The following is an 18,199-nucleotide window of genomic DNA, read 5'->3' on the forward strand; positions in this document are numbered from 1 at the left end:
CGTACCTCGAAATGAACCGTCGAAACACTCTCGACGACAGACCGTGGAGAAAAATGTTTCTGAATTGAACGGGAACAGAATTGTTTCACGGCAGGAACAGAAAACGATCGAATGGTATAGTAGTACGTGAAGAAAGTAGCATATAAGATGGAGATAAATAGGAAACGGACAAGGGAAGAGGAATCGAAGGAGAAAAATGTGTGACTCGACGATAGGGCCAGAGATTGTCCGTGGAATAGAAAGAAGGAAAAGGACAAGAGTAGGAAAGTGGGGGTTGGAGAGACATACGATGGGAGAAGGACACAGGGGAGTGTTGCCGGAGACGGTGGGCGAACATTGCGGTCCAGAGGGATGAAGGAGAGGCTTTACTGGCAGTGAGGGCTAGCGATACTAGCGTATGAGAGAACGGGGATGGACGGTATACCAGTATGGCGGGGAAGAGTGGATAGTTAGGTGGTGGGTGGATAGTCGGGGTAGTGGGTCGGTTGGTTGGTTTGCGTGGAGAAACTGCGCGGCAGTCGAGGCCGCGAGGTTCAGTGCTAGGGAGCGCGGCGTCGCGATGCGTCGGCTTCAGCCTGCTGCCGCACTCGCTAACGGCTTTTCTCCTCGTTCAAACGTTCTCTTTCTACCTACCGTTACTCTCGAGTGACACAACGTGCGTTTCTTCCTCCTTTTATCTTCATCTTCTTCATCTTCTCTTTTATTTTCTCGTCGCGTTTAATTTCCAAGCACAGTTTATTTCTCGGATTCGTCCACGTCCACGCAGTTACACGTTCATTTTCCAGTAATTTTATACGAATCTAGATATCGTTGATCAACCGCGTGTCTTCCGCGAGTGCGGTTTCGCGTGTGTTATCCAGTGCGTGTAACCACGTCGCATCGAAACAGTGACGTGCTTGTCGGTCGACATGAACGCGAGAATAATCGAACCGGTCAGAACCATGTGGCGACAGGAATGGTAATGTGGTAGAGGAGCGGCTTCGGTTCCCTCTACGAAATGGAAATGGATCCGTACGCGGTCGGTTGGCCGCCTCAAGGACATGGTGTCGGCAGTGCTACCGGAGGTGTCGCTGCCAGTGCCAATAGTGGTAACGTGAGCGACGGTGCGAACACCATACCGCGATGCTGGAGCAGACCGTGCAGATCGACCGATCCATCGCCGATGCGACCGATCGAGCATAGCATGCGTTCGACTGAGGCGATGAGATCGATGGAATCGATGAGATCGATCGATTCGGTGATACGTCAACCATCGGCTGATCCCATGCGGGCTTCTGTAGAGCATCATCAGTCAAGCAGATCTTTGGAGGCTATGGGTAGACCGATCGAACAACAGATTCGCACGGAACAGCCAAGATCCGCCGTTGACCATCCCGCCACGTCTTCCTCTATGTCTTCCACGCCGATGAGAAGCGGCATCGAACATCACGCGATGCGCGCCATTGAACATCCCTGTAGACTGAAAGATCACGCGAGTTACATGCACGATCATCACTTTGCCCGAATGCATGATCACGGCTGTAGATCTGTCGAACACGTATCGCGGATGCTAGAGCATCGACTTCACGAGCAGCATCCCGGTAGACCGCCGATCGAACAGACACCTTGTCGGTCAATCGAACATCCTCCTGTGCGACCCTCGCCCGTTAACTATCCCTGTCGGCCTCTCGATCACGCTCCTGGAAGACCTATGCCGATGGACTGTGTCATCTATGGTCCGCATTCTCATCCACCGCCAAGGTTACCAAGCGAAAGCCCGTTTCGCGTCAACTGCCCCGTGCATAGTCCCTTCCGATATAGATTCCCGAACGGCGCTGTCGATTATCACTCGCAACATCAGGTAAGATAGCAGTTTCCTTCATGCGGTATTGGATAAATTGGCTAATCGTTGATGTTACGAAGTTTACAGTTTCTTCTTTCAATAACTTGAAAATTCTATATTTTTGCTTATTATTCTGATTGGCGATGAATTGAGAATATTTATTATTAATATGAAAAAAATGTGTTTAATTACGAAGAATATAACTTACATTTAAGTAATTGAACGGTATTGACACTGTCGTAGTAATTAACGTTTAGTCAATATTATATGGAATAATATTACGACGTGAAGCTCACACATATAAAAATTGTATATATCTTTGAAAATCGAACTGGTGGAACGGAGAATATATGTATATATGTATGAAAAGTCAAGGAAGGGATATATTTCCAGTTGATAGTGACTTTCAGCACATCACATTTTTTGCAATATGTAAAACTTACTTCATTATACATTCTGTCCGCTGGTTCGAAAATTTAGTTTCGATATGGTGATGTCGTTGAAACAGAAAATTCATTCGGGAAGTTATACATGATACTACACACATATAAAATAAAATGTCGACAGTCTCAAGAAATATTGCGTATTTGAGAAAATCTTTTTATCTTTTTTCCGACAAATATTCACGATACTTGTAAAAATATTTGTTATCAAATATATAAATATATAAAGCTTCAAACGAACAGTATAATCAAACGAAAATATAACATTTCAATTTTATATCTTCATTTCCTCCTCTCTTTGCTAATACAACTCTTTTATAGTAATCACAAACGGGTAAAGATTTGCTGCAAAATTATTATTGCGTTTGCAATTCCTCAAAAGAAACGAATTACCTGTACAATTTTCGTGGCGAAATAATTTTTTCAGTTGCTCGATGAAAAAAATTTCGCCAACGACGAAAATCATTTTTACCACGGAAATGATCATCCAAGCAATGAAAGCCTCTTGTCACTCGCGTCAACGATATCACATTCTGCTTTCAAAATGAAATAATGTCGCGATGCAGCATAAACGCGCTGTGTCTTTATGAATTCCAATGTTTAGCACCAGATTCATATTACCCCGACGTAATTAGTTTCTTTTATATGTTGCGGTTTCTTTGAGGCTCTCGTAAATAAGATTACCAAGCCGTTCGCAATGATATGTTTGTGAGCGTGGCCACGAGAGGACTGTATAGCTGCGTCTATGTCGATAGGTGCATTTCTCACTTTGGGAATGTCGTAGAGTAGTGCTTTAAAAGATTTGTTCAAAATGGTTTTCATGTTGCAGAAGAAAATGTAATTGAAGTTTGTGAAATATAGTTTTCGATGCTTTGGACGTTTTCGGTGATATTGCAGTGTTATAACTTAACAAAATAATACTTGCATTAGTTTCTATTCGTGGTCGTAGAAATTTAAGTTTGCGTAAATTATCAATAGATGAAAAGTCTTTCCAGTTTTTAGTTTATAGAAATTATCGATATAAGTTTATTCGGGTTAAAAATTGATGAATGTAGAGGATTTAGGAAAATTAAAATTAAAATGTAATATTTTATGTTTTATAAGTTTCGTTCGTATCGTCATTTTTTTTTTTAAATACTTTACTTTTGATTTTTATAAATTCGATGAAATATTTTTTGAATTTGATATTCGAATGAAGGTTTCATAATGTCCGAAGAAATAGTGTGGACAGCAAGGGCTCTCTGATAACAGATATAAGAAAGATTACTATCAGAAGAACTATAAAGCTACAAACGTGGACTGTATGAGATAATATTTGTTCTGCTGTGATGAAGATATTGATTTTTATATTTGCATAACTAACTATTTCAATTATAATTTTTTTCTACGAAAACGTTCTGAAAGAATTTCTAAAATAATTTTGGCAAATTTTGTACATGTTTTTATAAATATTTGACCAAACTAGACAAGTGTACATATTTTATCATAGAGAGAAATTGTTGTTCTATTATTGTGATACATAAGAGAACAAGTAATTCGGTTGGATATAAATCATTTTTTATGAATGAAGAATAGGCTTTTTAATTTATGAATGCCTGATGATTGTATTACAAAAGATATATAAAAATACAAGATGCTGTATAGAACATTAATATCATCTGTTTACGCGTATATCTAATTTGTTTTACAATGAGGTCATAATCTAGAGAAGCTTAATTGTGCACTTTTTTAACGTTAAGGTGAAAACTAGTTTGCTTGGAAACTCGTTTAAGATTGTGTTAGAAAAGTACGAAGAACACGATGAGTTTCGTTTTCCTTGGTAATTAGTACTAATTGCCACGACAATTTTAGACTGTATAACGATTTTTTTGTGTAATATTTTGTTTCATTTCCATTTGTTTAATTGAGGAAACACTTTTTTTTTAATATTTATAACAATCTCAAAGATTATATTGATTTAGCATATTTTTTAATCTGATAAAAAATCGAACAAAAGATAATAAACGCTGTGTTGTTTGCTCTTATTATTCCGTTTGCTTTACGGGAAGAATTTTATAGAATTACGAACGAGAGTTTCGTATTTTCACATTTTATTTTGCTCTCGTTTTTTATTATTTATATTTCATATATACCATCGACTCATTAATAATTGTTGTTACGTAGCGTTTATGCATTTATTTAAAGAGTACACAATCTTAATTTAACTAATAACAATACTGTTCTGAAAATGTCTAATTGTTTCTTACAATTTAATTTATCCGTTGATTAAAAGAAATAACTTTATCGATGTTTTGTCACATATAATATCGATCGACCTCATAAAACTTTTATAGCCATGTTCATTAAAAAATAAAGCCAAGATTAGGTAGACTCTTGTAGACTAACAAGTCTACGAAATATTAAAAAAGTTTTGCTTATTTAAACCGACATGGAATTACTTTCATCGTCTTTCCTTCGGTAGAGTTTCGAAAATTGAAGATTAATTTCTTTTTTTCTCGTTACAGCGTGCGTGTTTGTTCCAAACAACGTTGAATTAACAAAAAAATTTGGTCTGGGTAAAGGCAATAATTTCTCGTAAAGAAATTAGATTTTAACGAGCAAACTGATTTATATATTAGTATTTTCTATATTTTAACAGTAAGACAAAAATAGGCTTTTAATTTTAAATATTATATACATATATTACATTATTTACAATATTCTTTGATAAAAATCAACTCTAAAATATTGTTTGCGCACTAACTATAAATATATTTATTTATATATTTAATATAGATAGCATTAAATTAAATATTTGGCAGACGTTGATTGTAACAGTTCGGTAGGTGTATATTTTAAGAAAAATCTAATCGAAGAAAATTGTAAGAATTCAAGGGATTTTCCCGAAGCCACGTATTTCATATCACCGGCGTATCGTACACAGATCGAATTTTCATCAAAAATAAAGCTATTCTTTCTTGGAAGAACACAATACGTTTCTATTGAAACCGGAATCGGCAAGAATAAAATCGCTCGCGCCCCGTCTCTTAGACTCAGTTTTACGAAAGAAATCAGTTCGTTGCGAATCGCGGCACGATTCTTACCATACTCTCTATCGGAAGTTCTATCTATCAGGAGTTTTAGTTGGAGTAACATCTGAATTTGCTTCTCTCCGTATCCTCCGTATTTTTCCAGACAATTCTGAAAGGAACGCTCTTCGATAGTTCGGCCGTTACGCGTTTACAATCCCCTCGTCTACGTTTACGTGCCCGAAATACAAAAGGACACCGGATAAAAAGGGGGTAGCCTACCGATTTCACAAGTTTCACCGATTTTCAGGAAGGATAGATACCGTACCGTATGCGCTGTTCTGGGAGCTGCTTGTCGTACAGATCCACTCTAACATGCAAATTCGAGTCGTTTGTGCAACTGGAAACGTGACTCGCCATCGATCGATATCACATCGAGCGGCGATTTAAGCCGCTGATCTCCCCAAAATATCTTTCTCTACAGTGAAACGCGATAACGTTTCGCGTTTCAATTCCACTGATATGAGGCTGTGCTTACTTCGTGAATCACGGTTCGTCGTTTCATTCATGCGTATCCAGCAAAGTATTCGAGTTCAACATCAGCGAAGAATATACGTTATTAATATTATATAATAAGTGAAGCGAAATGATCGGACGCCTGCTTGAACTCGATACTCTGTGCGTATACGATAATGACTTGCAGCGTGTGCTTCGCTAAGATAGGTCGTTTTATTGTGTAAGTATTAGGGTTTGGTGAATACGCTGCTAGCTAAAGTTCCACATTATCTGATGTAACTCCTTGACATTGGCCTTCCTGTCTTATATGGATCGATCATTTATGTATAATAATACGAGTTATTTATTTAATTCATTCTCTGAATTATCAATCGAAATATTGAAACATCATAGATATTAATCCAAGAAATATTTTTGTCAACTCCTAAACGTAAGGATCGTCTCTACTTAAAAGGAAACGTCAAATAGTAAAATACTTTATAATATTGAGGTAATGTATACTAGAGCAAAACTTTCATGGAATAGTGTTCTTCGATTTTTGTATCGAAGAAAGTAATCATACTTTTTCGACATTATGATTTACATTTTATTCGTTCGATGGATAAGATTTCTTCATGCTTGAGAAATTATTTGTTGCTCCAAATAGAATTTGAAACCTTTTCTTAGAAATTGAATGTTTCTTATCTTTGTAAAACAAGAAGTTTAATTTGTCTTATGTGTTAAATGAGATCTCGAACGATGAAGCGTATAACATGATATCATACAATATACCAATGGTGTACAATATGATAGTTCGATTACATTTACCTGATGCATTGGTAACCAATTCATGGTGATAGTAAGATTGTTTCAGTGGAAAATGATCGGTCAGCGTAATGTAATTGCCTGTAATATGAACGTATCACTCTGTTTTAGCCTGTTGTGATTTCCTGCTGATCCTTTCATTAACGTGTGCGTATAAAGGATTCACGAGATACTAATAATACTAGTAATTACTAATTACGAATACGATCCATGATAGTATAGAGAATAGATTGTATTATGGTTTAACAGTATCTTTTTCCGTGTTTGGATTACATTGAAAATATTGTTATGTTTGTTATTATTTTGTTTGTTTAGCAAAAATAATAATTTAATTTGATAGTAATATTAATATAAGAAATAACCGTCATATAAAATCTTTATCTGATCGACGAGTATATTCGCTTTTGCAAATAGAACGAAAATTTCGACGTAGATACGCAATGAAATATTATTACCGCAAGTTTGAACGTAATCTCACCATTTTCTGTTTTTATTTCAGCGAAATCAAGATTACTTGATGAAATAAAAACAGTGAGACGTAGGTACTGTAAAGAGCAGGAAGGTTTTTATCGAGATTATCGTAAACTTTCTGCACGGTATTTGCAAATGACATGATTAAAATCCAACAGATAAGAGTCTGCAGATATTCCCTCTCAAAGCGAGCTTCGAGAAATTCAAGATTACGAATAACCAAGAATATCCGTGTAACGAAGGCTTTCAAGATCTTTCGCAGAATTTGTTATTCGTCAATTTACTCGTAAATCTGCGAGATAAATGTGTGTTGCCAGAAATGATTTATTTTAGGAAAACGAGAACACTAAAGACAAATATCTAATGCTAAATGTGCTTGTAAATTGTTGTGTTAAACATTCGTCGCGTTGCCAATATTGATATTTTCGATTTTGTTGCTTTCATAAATTAATATATCACATGATGTAGGTTTGCATGGTAATTATATTTTTCAATCAAGTCCTTATGTATGAATTTTAGAATTAGTCGTTTTCTAAGTGTAGGGATTTGCATAATATATTGAGTATACAATATTTTTGTTTATTATAATTAAAAAAAAGTTTTATTAACTTCATATAGAAAATGTTATATGATGGATTCTTTATCTCTTTATTCTTATCTTGTTTATTTTATTTATTATTATCCTTTATTATTTTTTCCTTTTTATTCATTCTCACATCATAAACTTGAAAGTGAAGAAATAACGACTATGATCAATGAAATATCGCGTGGATTATTCCAATATATCATACATCACGTTGATAAGCTTTATGCAGTCATGCTGAGAAACGAGGCCTATGCTAGCATGATTTCGGTTAGTATAGGTTTAGTGTGTATATTTCAAGATTGGAAAGTTGGTGTTGGATTTTCTCAAACATTATTATTCTACGGGATGAGTTATGGAAAGCTGTACGTATAGGATTTCGAGTACGAAGATAGGTAGAAGGCAAGAAAAAGAAATAGATGTTCTTGAAAGCGGTACATCAATAGACATTGACATTTTGTATATCATACTGATTGGATTTATAACTTAGTGTGTTCTCAAGTTTGAAGTGTCTCTTATACATAGGATCTTTTTCAAATAAATGTTAAAATATTTTTTATCCAGTTATTGGGTTATTCGTACTGTAATAAGTTAATATTTTTCTTCTGATTGCTCGTTCAACGTGTAATTATTATGACGATAGACAATGATTATATTCTTTATAATTTTTAATGAGATAAATCACAGGCTACCATAAATTTAGTAATTAAAAACTAATTAAAGACTTATCATACTTGTTGAAGTGATTACATCAAGAAAAACTCTACACCTTTTCTTTTGTATATCCGTGAGCTGAAGACTGCTGTTGCGAAGAGAATGGAATTTAATGAAACAAAAAATGAATAAGAAGAGGCCATATTATTGTGCTTTTGAATATAAATTTTATTTTGGGTTACAAGGTTTAAAAACAAAAAAGCTGTAAATATATGAACGTGCTCCCTATTAACTTCCTATTGTATTGTAACATTGTAAGAGTGAGGATCTGGATCAGCATACACTATATTTATACTTATACTTATATCTCTATTTATTTCAATATATTCTTCTATTACAAATTCATCCACTCGTTCCTCTATCAATCAACCTCAATAATACTTTTTAAGGATCCGAATAAGCAAAGCTTATAAATTTTTGGAAATATTAATGAGTTGTAAATACAAAATGAGATATAAATATTAAAGAAATACGCTATTATGTAAAATTTCCTGTAGTGAATATTTGAGGTCATCGGGGTAAAATGTGATATTATTACAAGTTCATAGTATACAGAATATAAATTGGGGTTTAATAAATGCAAATGTGCATCGCAGAGATGATAAGGTGAAAAAATTCAGGAACTAAACGGGCGGAAACTTGGAAACTTTCGGCACACGTGTGGAATATCGGTATCCGGTGAGTCAAAGAAACCATAACCACACACTATCGCGTAACAGTAATAGTGGAGGAACTTTAATTTCCAACGTAATTTCGATTTAAGTCATTTCATTTCATTTGAAATACTCGCTAAGTGCGTTTCTATTGCAGTCCTCATACAAATTTCGATTTCCTAATACATCTTTATCTATATTTAACATTGATTTAATACATTCAGTTTAATCAAATATAATATGATTTGTATAATATATCAAAAGGCATAAAATAGGCATAGAATAACCTATTCTTGATGCTGTATGAACATTTTTCCTTTTTATTCTGAATTCTGAAATATCGGTGAATGTGGTTTTAACAAGTCTAAAAATTTTTTAATTTTCTATTATCCCGCTCTTATTATGCATAGTGTTTGAAGCGACATTCATTCAGAGTAACTGTATTAACATAAAATTGCACCGAATATATTAAGCTGCCTTAAGATATGAGCATGTAAATGAATAATAATTTTGTCTTCGAAATTAGGTATTGATATACGATAATTTTTTTTTCTTCTTTAATGAATTAACACTAGGAGATATGAAATTTTAGACGAACTTCGATATAACCACGAAGTAAACATTTTTATAGGTTTAGAGATATTTTTATATTTTATGTGTATTTAGATATATTTTAGATATTTTGCTTTATTTTTATCATTAGTTTTCGTGTTACACTACTGTACGAAATATTGTTGAAAAATTACCATACAGGAATATAAGACAACATATATGAAAATATTTTTAAAACGCGGCTTATTTTGACTGCAACTTTAAGATCTTATCTATTTATTTCTAATTACATGCATAAAGTGAATTTTTATACTTAGAAACACATAACTCGGCCACTGTGTTTAATTTACCGTGTACTTTTTATTTTGAAATTACGTTATGTAATCCTGTTAAGAATGCAACAAGGTGCTCGAAATAAAAGTTACAATGGGATAATGTTGAATCATTGAGATAGAAGAATATATAGTGTTAGTTTATACTCAGGATACATCTAACACGATGTAGTCTAATCTTACTCGTTTGTACTCCTTTGATTCTTCTTTTTTTTTTTTTTTTAACATAAAGGTTTAATCGATGACCGACTTTTATGCACCTGAACAGCTTTCGGATATACTTTGTAGGCACTGTAAGAAGCACGGTTCGTTGCATGTTCTCCTTTTCGTTCGATTCTGAGTACGTATGAAATTCAATTTAATATACATTAGATAGCTTTATCGGACATCTAAAGCAATAAATCCACCTTCATGACTACCAAGGGATGAACTTTCTTCGATCTTAGCCCATGACTTCAATTTTCTTCTACGTATTGATGTGTCTATTTGATTATTCTTTCAGAACTCTGTCTTTTGATCATATAGTCAGTTCTGAATAGAACATAATTTGATCATCAAGTTCGTAAATGCTTGATAGGATATTTATCAATTGTATATTAGTTACTGATAATAAGAATACGTGTTTTTCTAGTCTAAATAATTTTACATAAATTTCGAAGTTCCCTTGTGTATTATAAAAGAAATTCTTTAAAGTATTTCATATTTAAAAATAAAATTAAGTATATTATTTTACGCCGAAGTTGTTTGACGTCAACGAGAAATGTATTTTTTACGATCACGTTTATTTTTATGTGAATATGTTAAAAACATTGTTTTGCTTCCAATCGTGAATTCGTAATGAAACTTTCCAATATAAATAAATTCGTGGAGAAATTTCTAAACATAGATAATCTGCTACAAAGTTTCAATAGTATAAAATTACTTTTATTTATAACATACATACTTTTCTGCCTCTCTAAATGTCACAGATATTATTAACATCATAAAATATTTGTTACCAAACACATATGCGTTGACCACACTGTGCCAGATATGAAAATGAATAAATAAAGGGAAAAGAATTTTAATCTAAAATGCTTTTTTACAATAAGCAAATATAACACTTGAAACAAATATACACATGTATATCTGTAGGAAAACGTCATTCGCTCGTTGAGTTTCAAGCTTCGTTGAATACTTCGTGTGTGAACAGAAAAGTTCCGTTTGAAAAGCTGAAGTTTACATTATGCTTGCAGAATGTGAAATTTCACTTCATCGTTAAACGTAATTGATAAGAAAAGAAAATGTTTATTGTTCTTGCTTGCTCTGTTCATTTCTTTCCCCTAAGCCGATTCCTAGGAGAAAGGAGTGTCTGTTTCCTGGAATTCGTGCGAGCGAGCAGTGAAAAACGGTGAAAAACCAGGGAACGTGTTCGCGAAGAAAAATTAAACGAAACAGGCGGGAAAAAATCTCCTTCCTTTGATAACGTCGTTCATTCGTGTTACCACCCTCTTTTACTTTAGCTTAACTGCACGCGTAATAAGTAACTGCAGCAAGGCACCCTATAATACACGTACATCACATAAAAGGCTAGATGGTAAAACTTGCCTATAGCAATGGAAAAGAAAAAAGGACAACGGAATCATGGAACACGTTCGTGGGAATGGAGAAGCAACGTTAAGCTTTCTGAATTGATGACTTTTTATACCCGAGCTATTCTTTTTTTCTCGAGCAACAGAAGAGTCACGGATCGGAACTGTTGAGAGGATCCTCTTTCTGTTCTCTGAACCTGCTTAACATCATGATTTATTGAGCTGTGTAATTTACAACCGTATTCATTATCCGCCTTTACCAGCAAGAAAGAATTATATCGTCATTTTTTGTCGAGTTTTACCGACTGTTTAAAGATTGTTCCACTTCAAGCTAGGATAAATTGCACATCTGCAGGGAGAGTTTATCAGATAGATCATCTAGTTAGTAGATGTCAGAGCTTTTCCCAGCAGAGCTTCGATCACGTCCTTAACAAAATTTATGACCAAACGACCACCGCAGCAAGTCCACAGCTTGGATAAATCCGCCTTGCGGCCTTCCTATTCGGAAGGTATACGTCTTATGTTAGTCACTTTTTAAAGGAGATGACATGATTTAGAAACATAAGAAATAAATCCACATATACTCTACAAAAGACTGACATGCGTACATTTTGTCGAATCAAACATTTTCGCAATGTATAAATATCTGGAATATAATATTTTTCTGCCTTTTTAAATTGAATATAGCAGTATTTGCAAAGATAAGGTAACAATTAAAGTAGTGTAAATTATCACAACATTCACACATACAGATTTATTGTTATACATTTAAATTATCCTATTTTTACTATTTAATCGTATTGCCCAAACTGCATCAATCATGAAAACTGAATTTAATCAGCTTTAACAATCAATAATTTGTGGACATCAGTATGCAAATCAGTAAATATGCAATCATATATTCGAATATTACAACAATATGTAGCTATTTGTATAATACGTTGATATATATTCTCGTTATGTGGTTCGTATTGGGTAGAAGAAATATAACCAGCTTGTAAAGCCGGCCACACGCGAAACTTTAACTGTTCGGGCATTTCGACGAGGAGATTATAAGAATCTTGAAAAAATATAAAATGTCGAAAGTTTAGTGCCGATTCTATAAAATTTACGCAGTAAAATGGTATATATTTCTATCTCCGTCAATTCCACGTCAAAGAATAGGTGTGATCATGAGATGAAAGAAAATTAGATAATTACAAAATTTATTTAGTTCTATGACATTATCAAATACAAATAAAAAACTTACAGACCTAAAGTTACTATACATTATACATGTTACAATTTAAAAAATTAACAAATTTATGTTACAAAAAATTTGTGTATCTCTATGAATGGAATTTTTAAAAATATTTTCCTTATAAATTTAAATTTTTAGTTGCATTACTATCAGTGTCGACGGGATGTTTTTATAAACTTATATTCTTCTTTCTATGTGTGAAATTCGTAATTGAAATTATGTCCACAGATTATGAAACCTCGTACAATAAAATCCAATTACGTACACGAGGCCAAAGATGTTTCTGTTTGTTCTTTCCGTTGATTTCTGAAAATTTAATCGATCTAGCTGAATCTAAACGCGGTTGTTTGCTCGGTTGAATGAAACGCGCTATTATCTCGTTAAGTGCTCGCTTTACAATTGACAAATCTTTAACAAGAATGCAGACCATCTTCCCCAGTTTTATCTCATACAACATGTTTTCTCTCGGAGAATTTGTCATTCAAAATGTCCACAACCTACCACAAACCCACCGCTTTGGTGAAATTAAATACGATATTAGACGAAGAATTTCGCGAGGTTGTACAAATAACAACGTTATAATCGGGCAGCATGGATAATGGTCTATGAAACGATGTTATTACGCTAGAAGGAGGGATTACGGGTCGCTATATAACCCAGAAATTACTTGTGCCGCATTGACCTCGATAGCAACGCGACTGATCTTCAATATGTCCCCTTGAAACGATGATTTCAGCTTACTGACTGTTTAATCTCTTGTCCCTCGAGGTAAAATTTACCCAATAGGCCAGACGACCGCTTCTACGATTCCTCCAGTGACTTTTTTTCTTACTGATTAATTCCCTAACCTATTTTTGAAAATGCAATCTCGGGCAGTGAATCGAGGACAATGCGGACGTTTGCCTCCTTCGCCTTGTTCTTCCGATTGGCTAACGTACTTAAACTTTTCAACTTTTCTCTTCCCCCTTTTCTTTTTCTTTTCTTCGTATTTTTTCTTTTTTCTTTTTTTTTTGTTCCCGACTAAAGCGCGTGTTTAACGATCATCAAGCTTGAATTACTTTACGCAGAGGCCAGTATCTTGCCTTTCTCGACTCTCGTGTTCTATTTCGTTCGCCTTATCCGAGTATTCCAGGATGAGTTAATTATCTTACAAGGTACGAGCGCAGCGGTGAGTCGGCGATTTTTAATCAAATATTTTCTGCTGAAGTCCGGAGAATGAATGTAATTCTGAAATGAATGTGATTCTACCGGATGTAGGATACAGTACTACTAGTATCGCGGTATTACGTTTCATTAATTGCTATGGTTAAGGCATGTCCTTTTCTTTGTTAAAAAAAAATTTGGTAAAATGTATTAACGTAAAACTTTTTATCTGACTAGTTACCTCTACAATTACTGTATTATTATGTTATCCTGTAGGTAATACCGTAGAATAATGTGTGATCTGTTATTCTTTACATCTTTGTTCCAATTTTACATGTATATAAATAATATTTACAAATAAACAGTATATAGCTTTTTTACATTACAAAAACATATAACTATTCTTCTACATGTTTCGAATATTTACTTAACTTGCCGATTCATATTATACACTGCAGTTTAGTAAAGGGCTGATTCTTTCATCATTCCATTCAATTCACCGGTTATAATTGGCTTCTCACATTCTTGTAACAGCGATTTCTATACTTTTGCAATATTTGCTCCTTCTGTTTTTCCTACAAAGCTTCCTTTATTTGTGGAATTTTTAACTCCGTTTCTATAATACGCGGAATCGAGGCAATGATTCGCCCGAATACACTGGCCGGGTTCGAGTGGCGAAGTTTAGTGGCTCATTCTCTATCACTTCTCATTTTCTCGTTAGCGCGCTGCCGGGAACACCAATTTCAGAAACAGTCTACGAGGTCAGCAATTAAGCACTTCCCGTCGTTTATCGTTTTCCCTCGAGGGATAATTATTGTTCACACGAACTAACTATTTCGATATATACAGGCTACGAGAATTCATCGTACCGTACAATAATTATACTTATTCCACCGTCGATAAGTTGCAACTAGACAAATACGGTTTTTTCCCCTCGTGGCAAAACTGTGAACGATATAGTTTTCGTTGGTCGGGATTGAGTTTATATTTTTTTCCCTTTTGCAAACTTCAAACTTTTTATTTCTCCGCAATTTTATTGGATTGTTGGCATAGAAAATTGCTACCAGTGGCAATTTTCACGGCGATTTGTTGTCGTTCCTTTTTTTCTTTTTTTTTTAGCTCACGGCTGGAATATAATAACAGTTTAAGCGTAGAGGGAAAAATGCGGAATGTTCATTTTTAGCGATTTCACGCGATATATAGCGCATTTTGTTGGTGATAAGGGGGACTACAGAACTTTCCAATCGTAAGAGGTTGCCGAATGAAGATGTTAGAGAGAATTTATTTACTGGTTTAAAACCAGTAAATAAACCAATAAACCAATATTCATCGTCTACTTACACGAAACAAATATTATTCTCGTTCCTTGTACTTCCACTATTTCCGACTAATGAAAGACTTCTCACTTCTAATCTTAGAGGTAATAGATCGTTTCTCTTTTTAACTACGTTGAAATATTTTATTTGTCCAAGTAGTAGCTGAATTAGGAAATCAACAAAATTGTAGTTACTGTATTTCTCTCTCCCTCTCTCTCCCCTTCTATCTCTCCCTCTTTCTCTTTCCCTCTGTGATCATCAACTGCTGGCGTTGAATTTCATAAATAACAGAAGAAATTCATTCTTCAGTTTGTAGAAAGAAATTAGGGAGGTTAGAACAATTATGTTCCATTATGATATATGAGCCGTTTAAAAGCCAGATTGATTAACTTCATAAAATAAAACGTAGGAAATAGTGGTCACGTTATAAACTTCATTTCTTCCTGTACTTGTGCAATAAAATTGACAAATTGACAAAAAAGTGGAGTTGGTCACTTTAGCTTCTTAGATGTTCATATATTGTTATTATATTTTATTGTAGTATATATATTTATATAAGTATTGTTATAATGTAGATTTACATAATGCTGAAGCACCGAGATACGTAAATGATCCCACAATAGTAAGAGCTATCTCCGGAAGTACTGTCAGAAATTGGTTTGACAATTTCCGTTTCGATATGCAAAATCTCGGAAATGGAGAACGTGATCAACCAAATAGTTTATTGGATTCTAAAGTTTCGCGACAGTTGGTAGAATCTGATGTTCGCCAAGCGGCTCGAGAGATGTTACGCAAACTTAGTGTTTGTCACGCAACAGTTATAAGCGGATTGCGGAAAATTGGTAAAGTCAAGAAACTTTATGGTGGGTACTGCAAAAACAAACAAGTTGAATAATCCTTTAATAACGTCTTTTTATATTCAGTATCAGTAAATTAGCATTCCCTCGATGTGTTAATTGTATATAGCTGTAATTTTTGAGAAAAGTATAGGTCAATAGAAACCTTTGTTTTTTTAAGATGAAACGCCGTATCTGTAGGAATTTTATTATGACACAGAAAAATATGGAACGTTACGAGATAGACTTAATGCACGAATAAATCTGTAAGTATAGTATTTTTAACTATACAATGCATTAAAATTCAATGCAAACTGAAAACATGTATGCACATGAATATCTGGAATATTATTAACAAAACGTAAATATATAGTAATGAAAAGATACTAAGAAACAAAAGTACCTATATCATTAAGTAAAATAATTATAGTAGATCAACCTCTATAACATTATCATTTTAAAATTATCAAAATTGTCAAGTAATTTCAGAGACTACATGTCTATGATAATAACAGGAATCTGAATGTAAAGTTAAGCATTAATATTTATGCAACTTGGGAAGTTTACAACCCTAACAGAATTTCACTCGTGAATCTTTATTGAAAAATAAAAATTTTCCTGAGGAACCTTTTAAATATTTAGGGGTTTGAAAATATGCAATTTATACGAAATACTTCCAGTTATTCAATGTTGTACGGATAACTATGATATTCAAAGCGTGCCCGTGTACATGCCTGGTACGTGTTTTCGATATAGTGGCATGCGAAATCCTTTATGTGCGAGTAATGATACCAAGGATGATCATCTACATAACTTGAACCGGCTCGTGGAACTGTTTCATCTACGAGGTATAGCAACCGTGACGTTCAATCGATACCTGTACAATTAACGATGATTGTCATCATGGCTATTATACATTTTGAAAGGGACGCGAAAGGACTCGTTTTAGTTAATGCATCTCGTCTAGTCTGCACGTGAATTGAATGGTCGAGAAGCGGAAACTTACATTTCCATAATCAATACGCGCGCTCTTAAGTGTTTCGAAGATTTCCGTTACGATTAGACAATAGCGCACAAAAATCCATCGCCTTTACAAGAAAGATGATGTCCAAGAAGTTGAGATACTTCGATGGTTCTTTGATAGGGCGATAATGTAGTAGACGAAAAATTACCAAGAAAATTTCGATATTGAAAAATTGTAGATAGGGTTTTTCAGGTTTCAGGTTCTTTTCGGCTAAATGATATCAAATCAGTTCAAATATTCTGTAACAATAAGAAGAAAATAACAATTAATTATATAGTATCATTGTACTAACACGGAAAATTCATTACAGAATTTATCATTAGAACAAATTGTGTTAGAAATGTTCACTGTAATTTAGTTCGCGTTGGGATTACGAATAATTGGATTGCGGATGTTTATGTTAATTTAGACTTTGATGAACGTTGTTTATATAATGAGACAAATGCAACCTAAAGTGAGTTTTGTTCCATTCTATAAATATTAGAATGAGTACTTTGGATATTTCGTATACTCTTGAATATTATGTACATTCTGTACATTTTGGTATTTTTAATTTCTCTATATGCATAAATAACCTAAAATTCAAATGCAATTGTAAAAATGAACATATAAATCTACTATTTCCAAAGAGCAATATTTCAGTTATCGATATAGACTGTTAACAATAGCAAAACCGAATATCATATTTTTCACTGATCTGAAAAAATCGTACAGTTATTTGAAAAAACATATTATTCAAAATTATATTCATGTATATATGAAAGTATAGAAACGTATATAGTTTCATGCATTACTAATAAAAGCTATGGAATATTTCAATTTCAAAAAATAACAAATAATGATACGAATGATCAAAATAACGAAATTAATTCTACAGATATAAATAATAATTTATTTTATTTTAATAACTTTCCGAGGCAAAAATTCTCGAAAATAGTAAGATTTAACTGACTTTTTTCTAAAGTCTTGGATGAATTCGTATGTATGTATGTAATGTATTGTTACGTGCCTTCTGACTCGTGAAACAGCATAGCCGTAAACTCCTAGTTCTAAAAGACACCCGTGACGATCGTTACTGTCAATTCTCGAAATTGAACGACGTACCTGAAACTGCGTTCGTGTTTCCGTCGTGATTGAGATACAGCCTAGTACTTGTGTGTGTTTCACAGAA

The 18,199-nt window shown here is 33.8% G+C and overlaps 1 protein-coding gene across 10 annotated transcripts in view; it reads left to right on the top strand.

Moving 5' to 3' along the window:
* Positions 1 to 18,199, top strand: part of LOC126920755 (peripheral plasma membrane protein CASK) — a 266,952-nt gene that overhangs the window by 96,657 nt on the left and 152,096 nt on the right. The window contains exon 1 of one of the 10 annotated variants that reach the window (XM_050731504.1): positions 509 to 1,840. The exons of the other annotated variants lie outside the window; for them this stretch is intronic. Within the exon in view, the coding sequence (XP_050587461.1) occupies positions 998 to 1,840 (843 nt within the window). The 5' untranslated portion in view covers positions 509 to 997. Of the gene's footprint in view, positions 1 to 508; positions 1,841 to 18,199 lie in introns of those variants that run through there. 10 annotated transcript variants of the gene reach the window in all.

Source organism: Bombus affinis, chromosome 9 (assembly GCF_024516045.1).
Source record: "Bombus affinis isolate iyBomAffi1 chromosome 9, iyBomAffi1.2, whole genome shotgun sequence".
NCBI lineage: Eukaryota > Metazoa > Arthropoda > Insecta > Hymenoptera > Apidae > Bombus > Bombus affinis.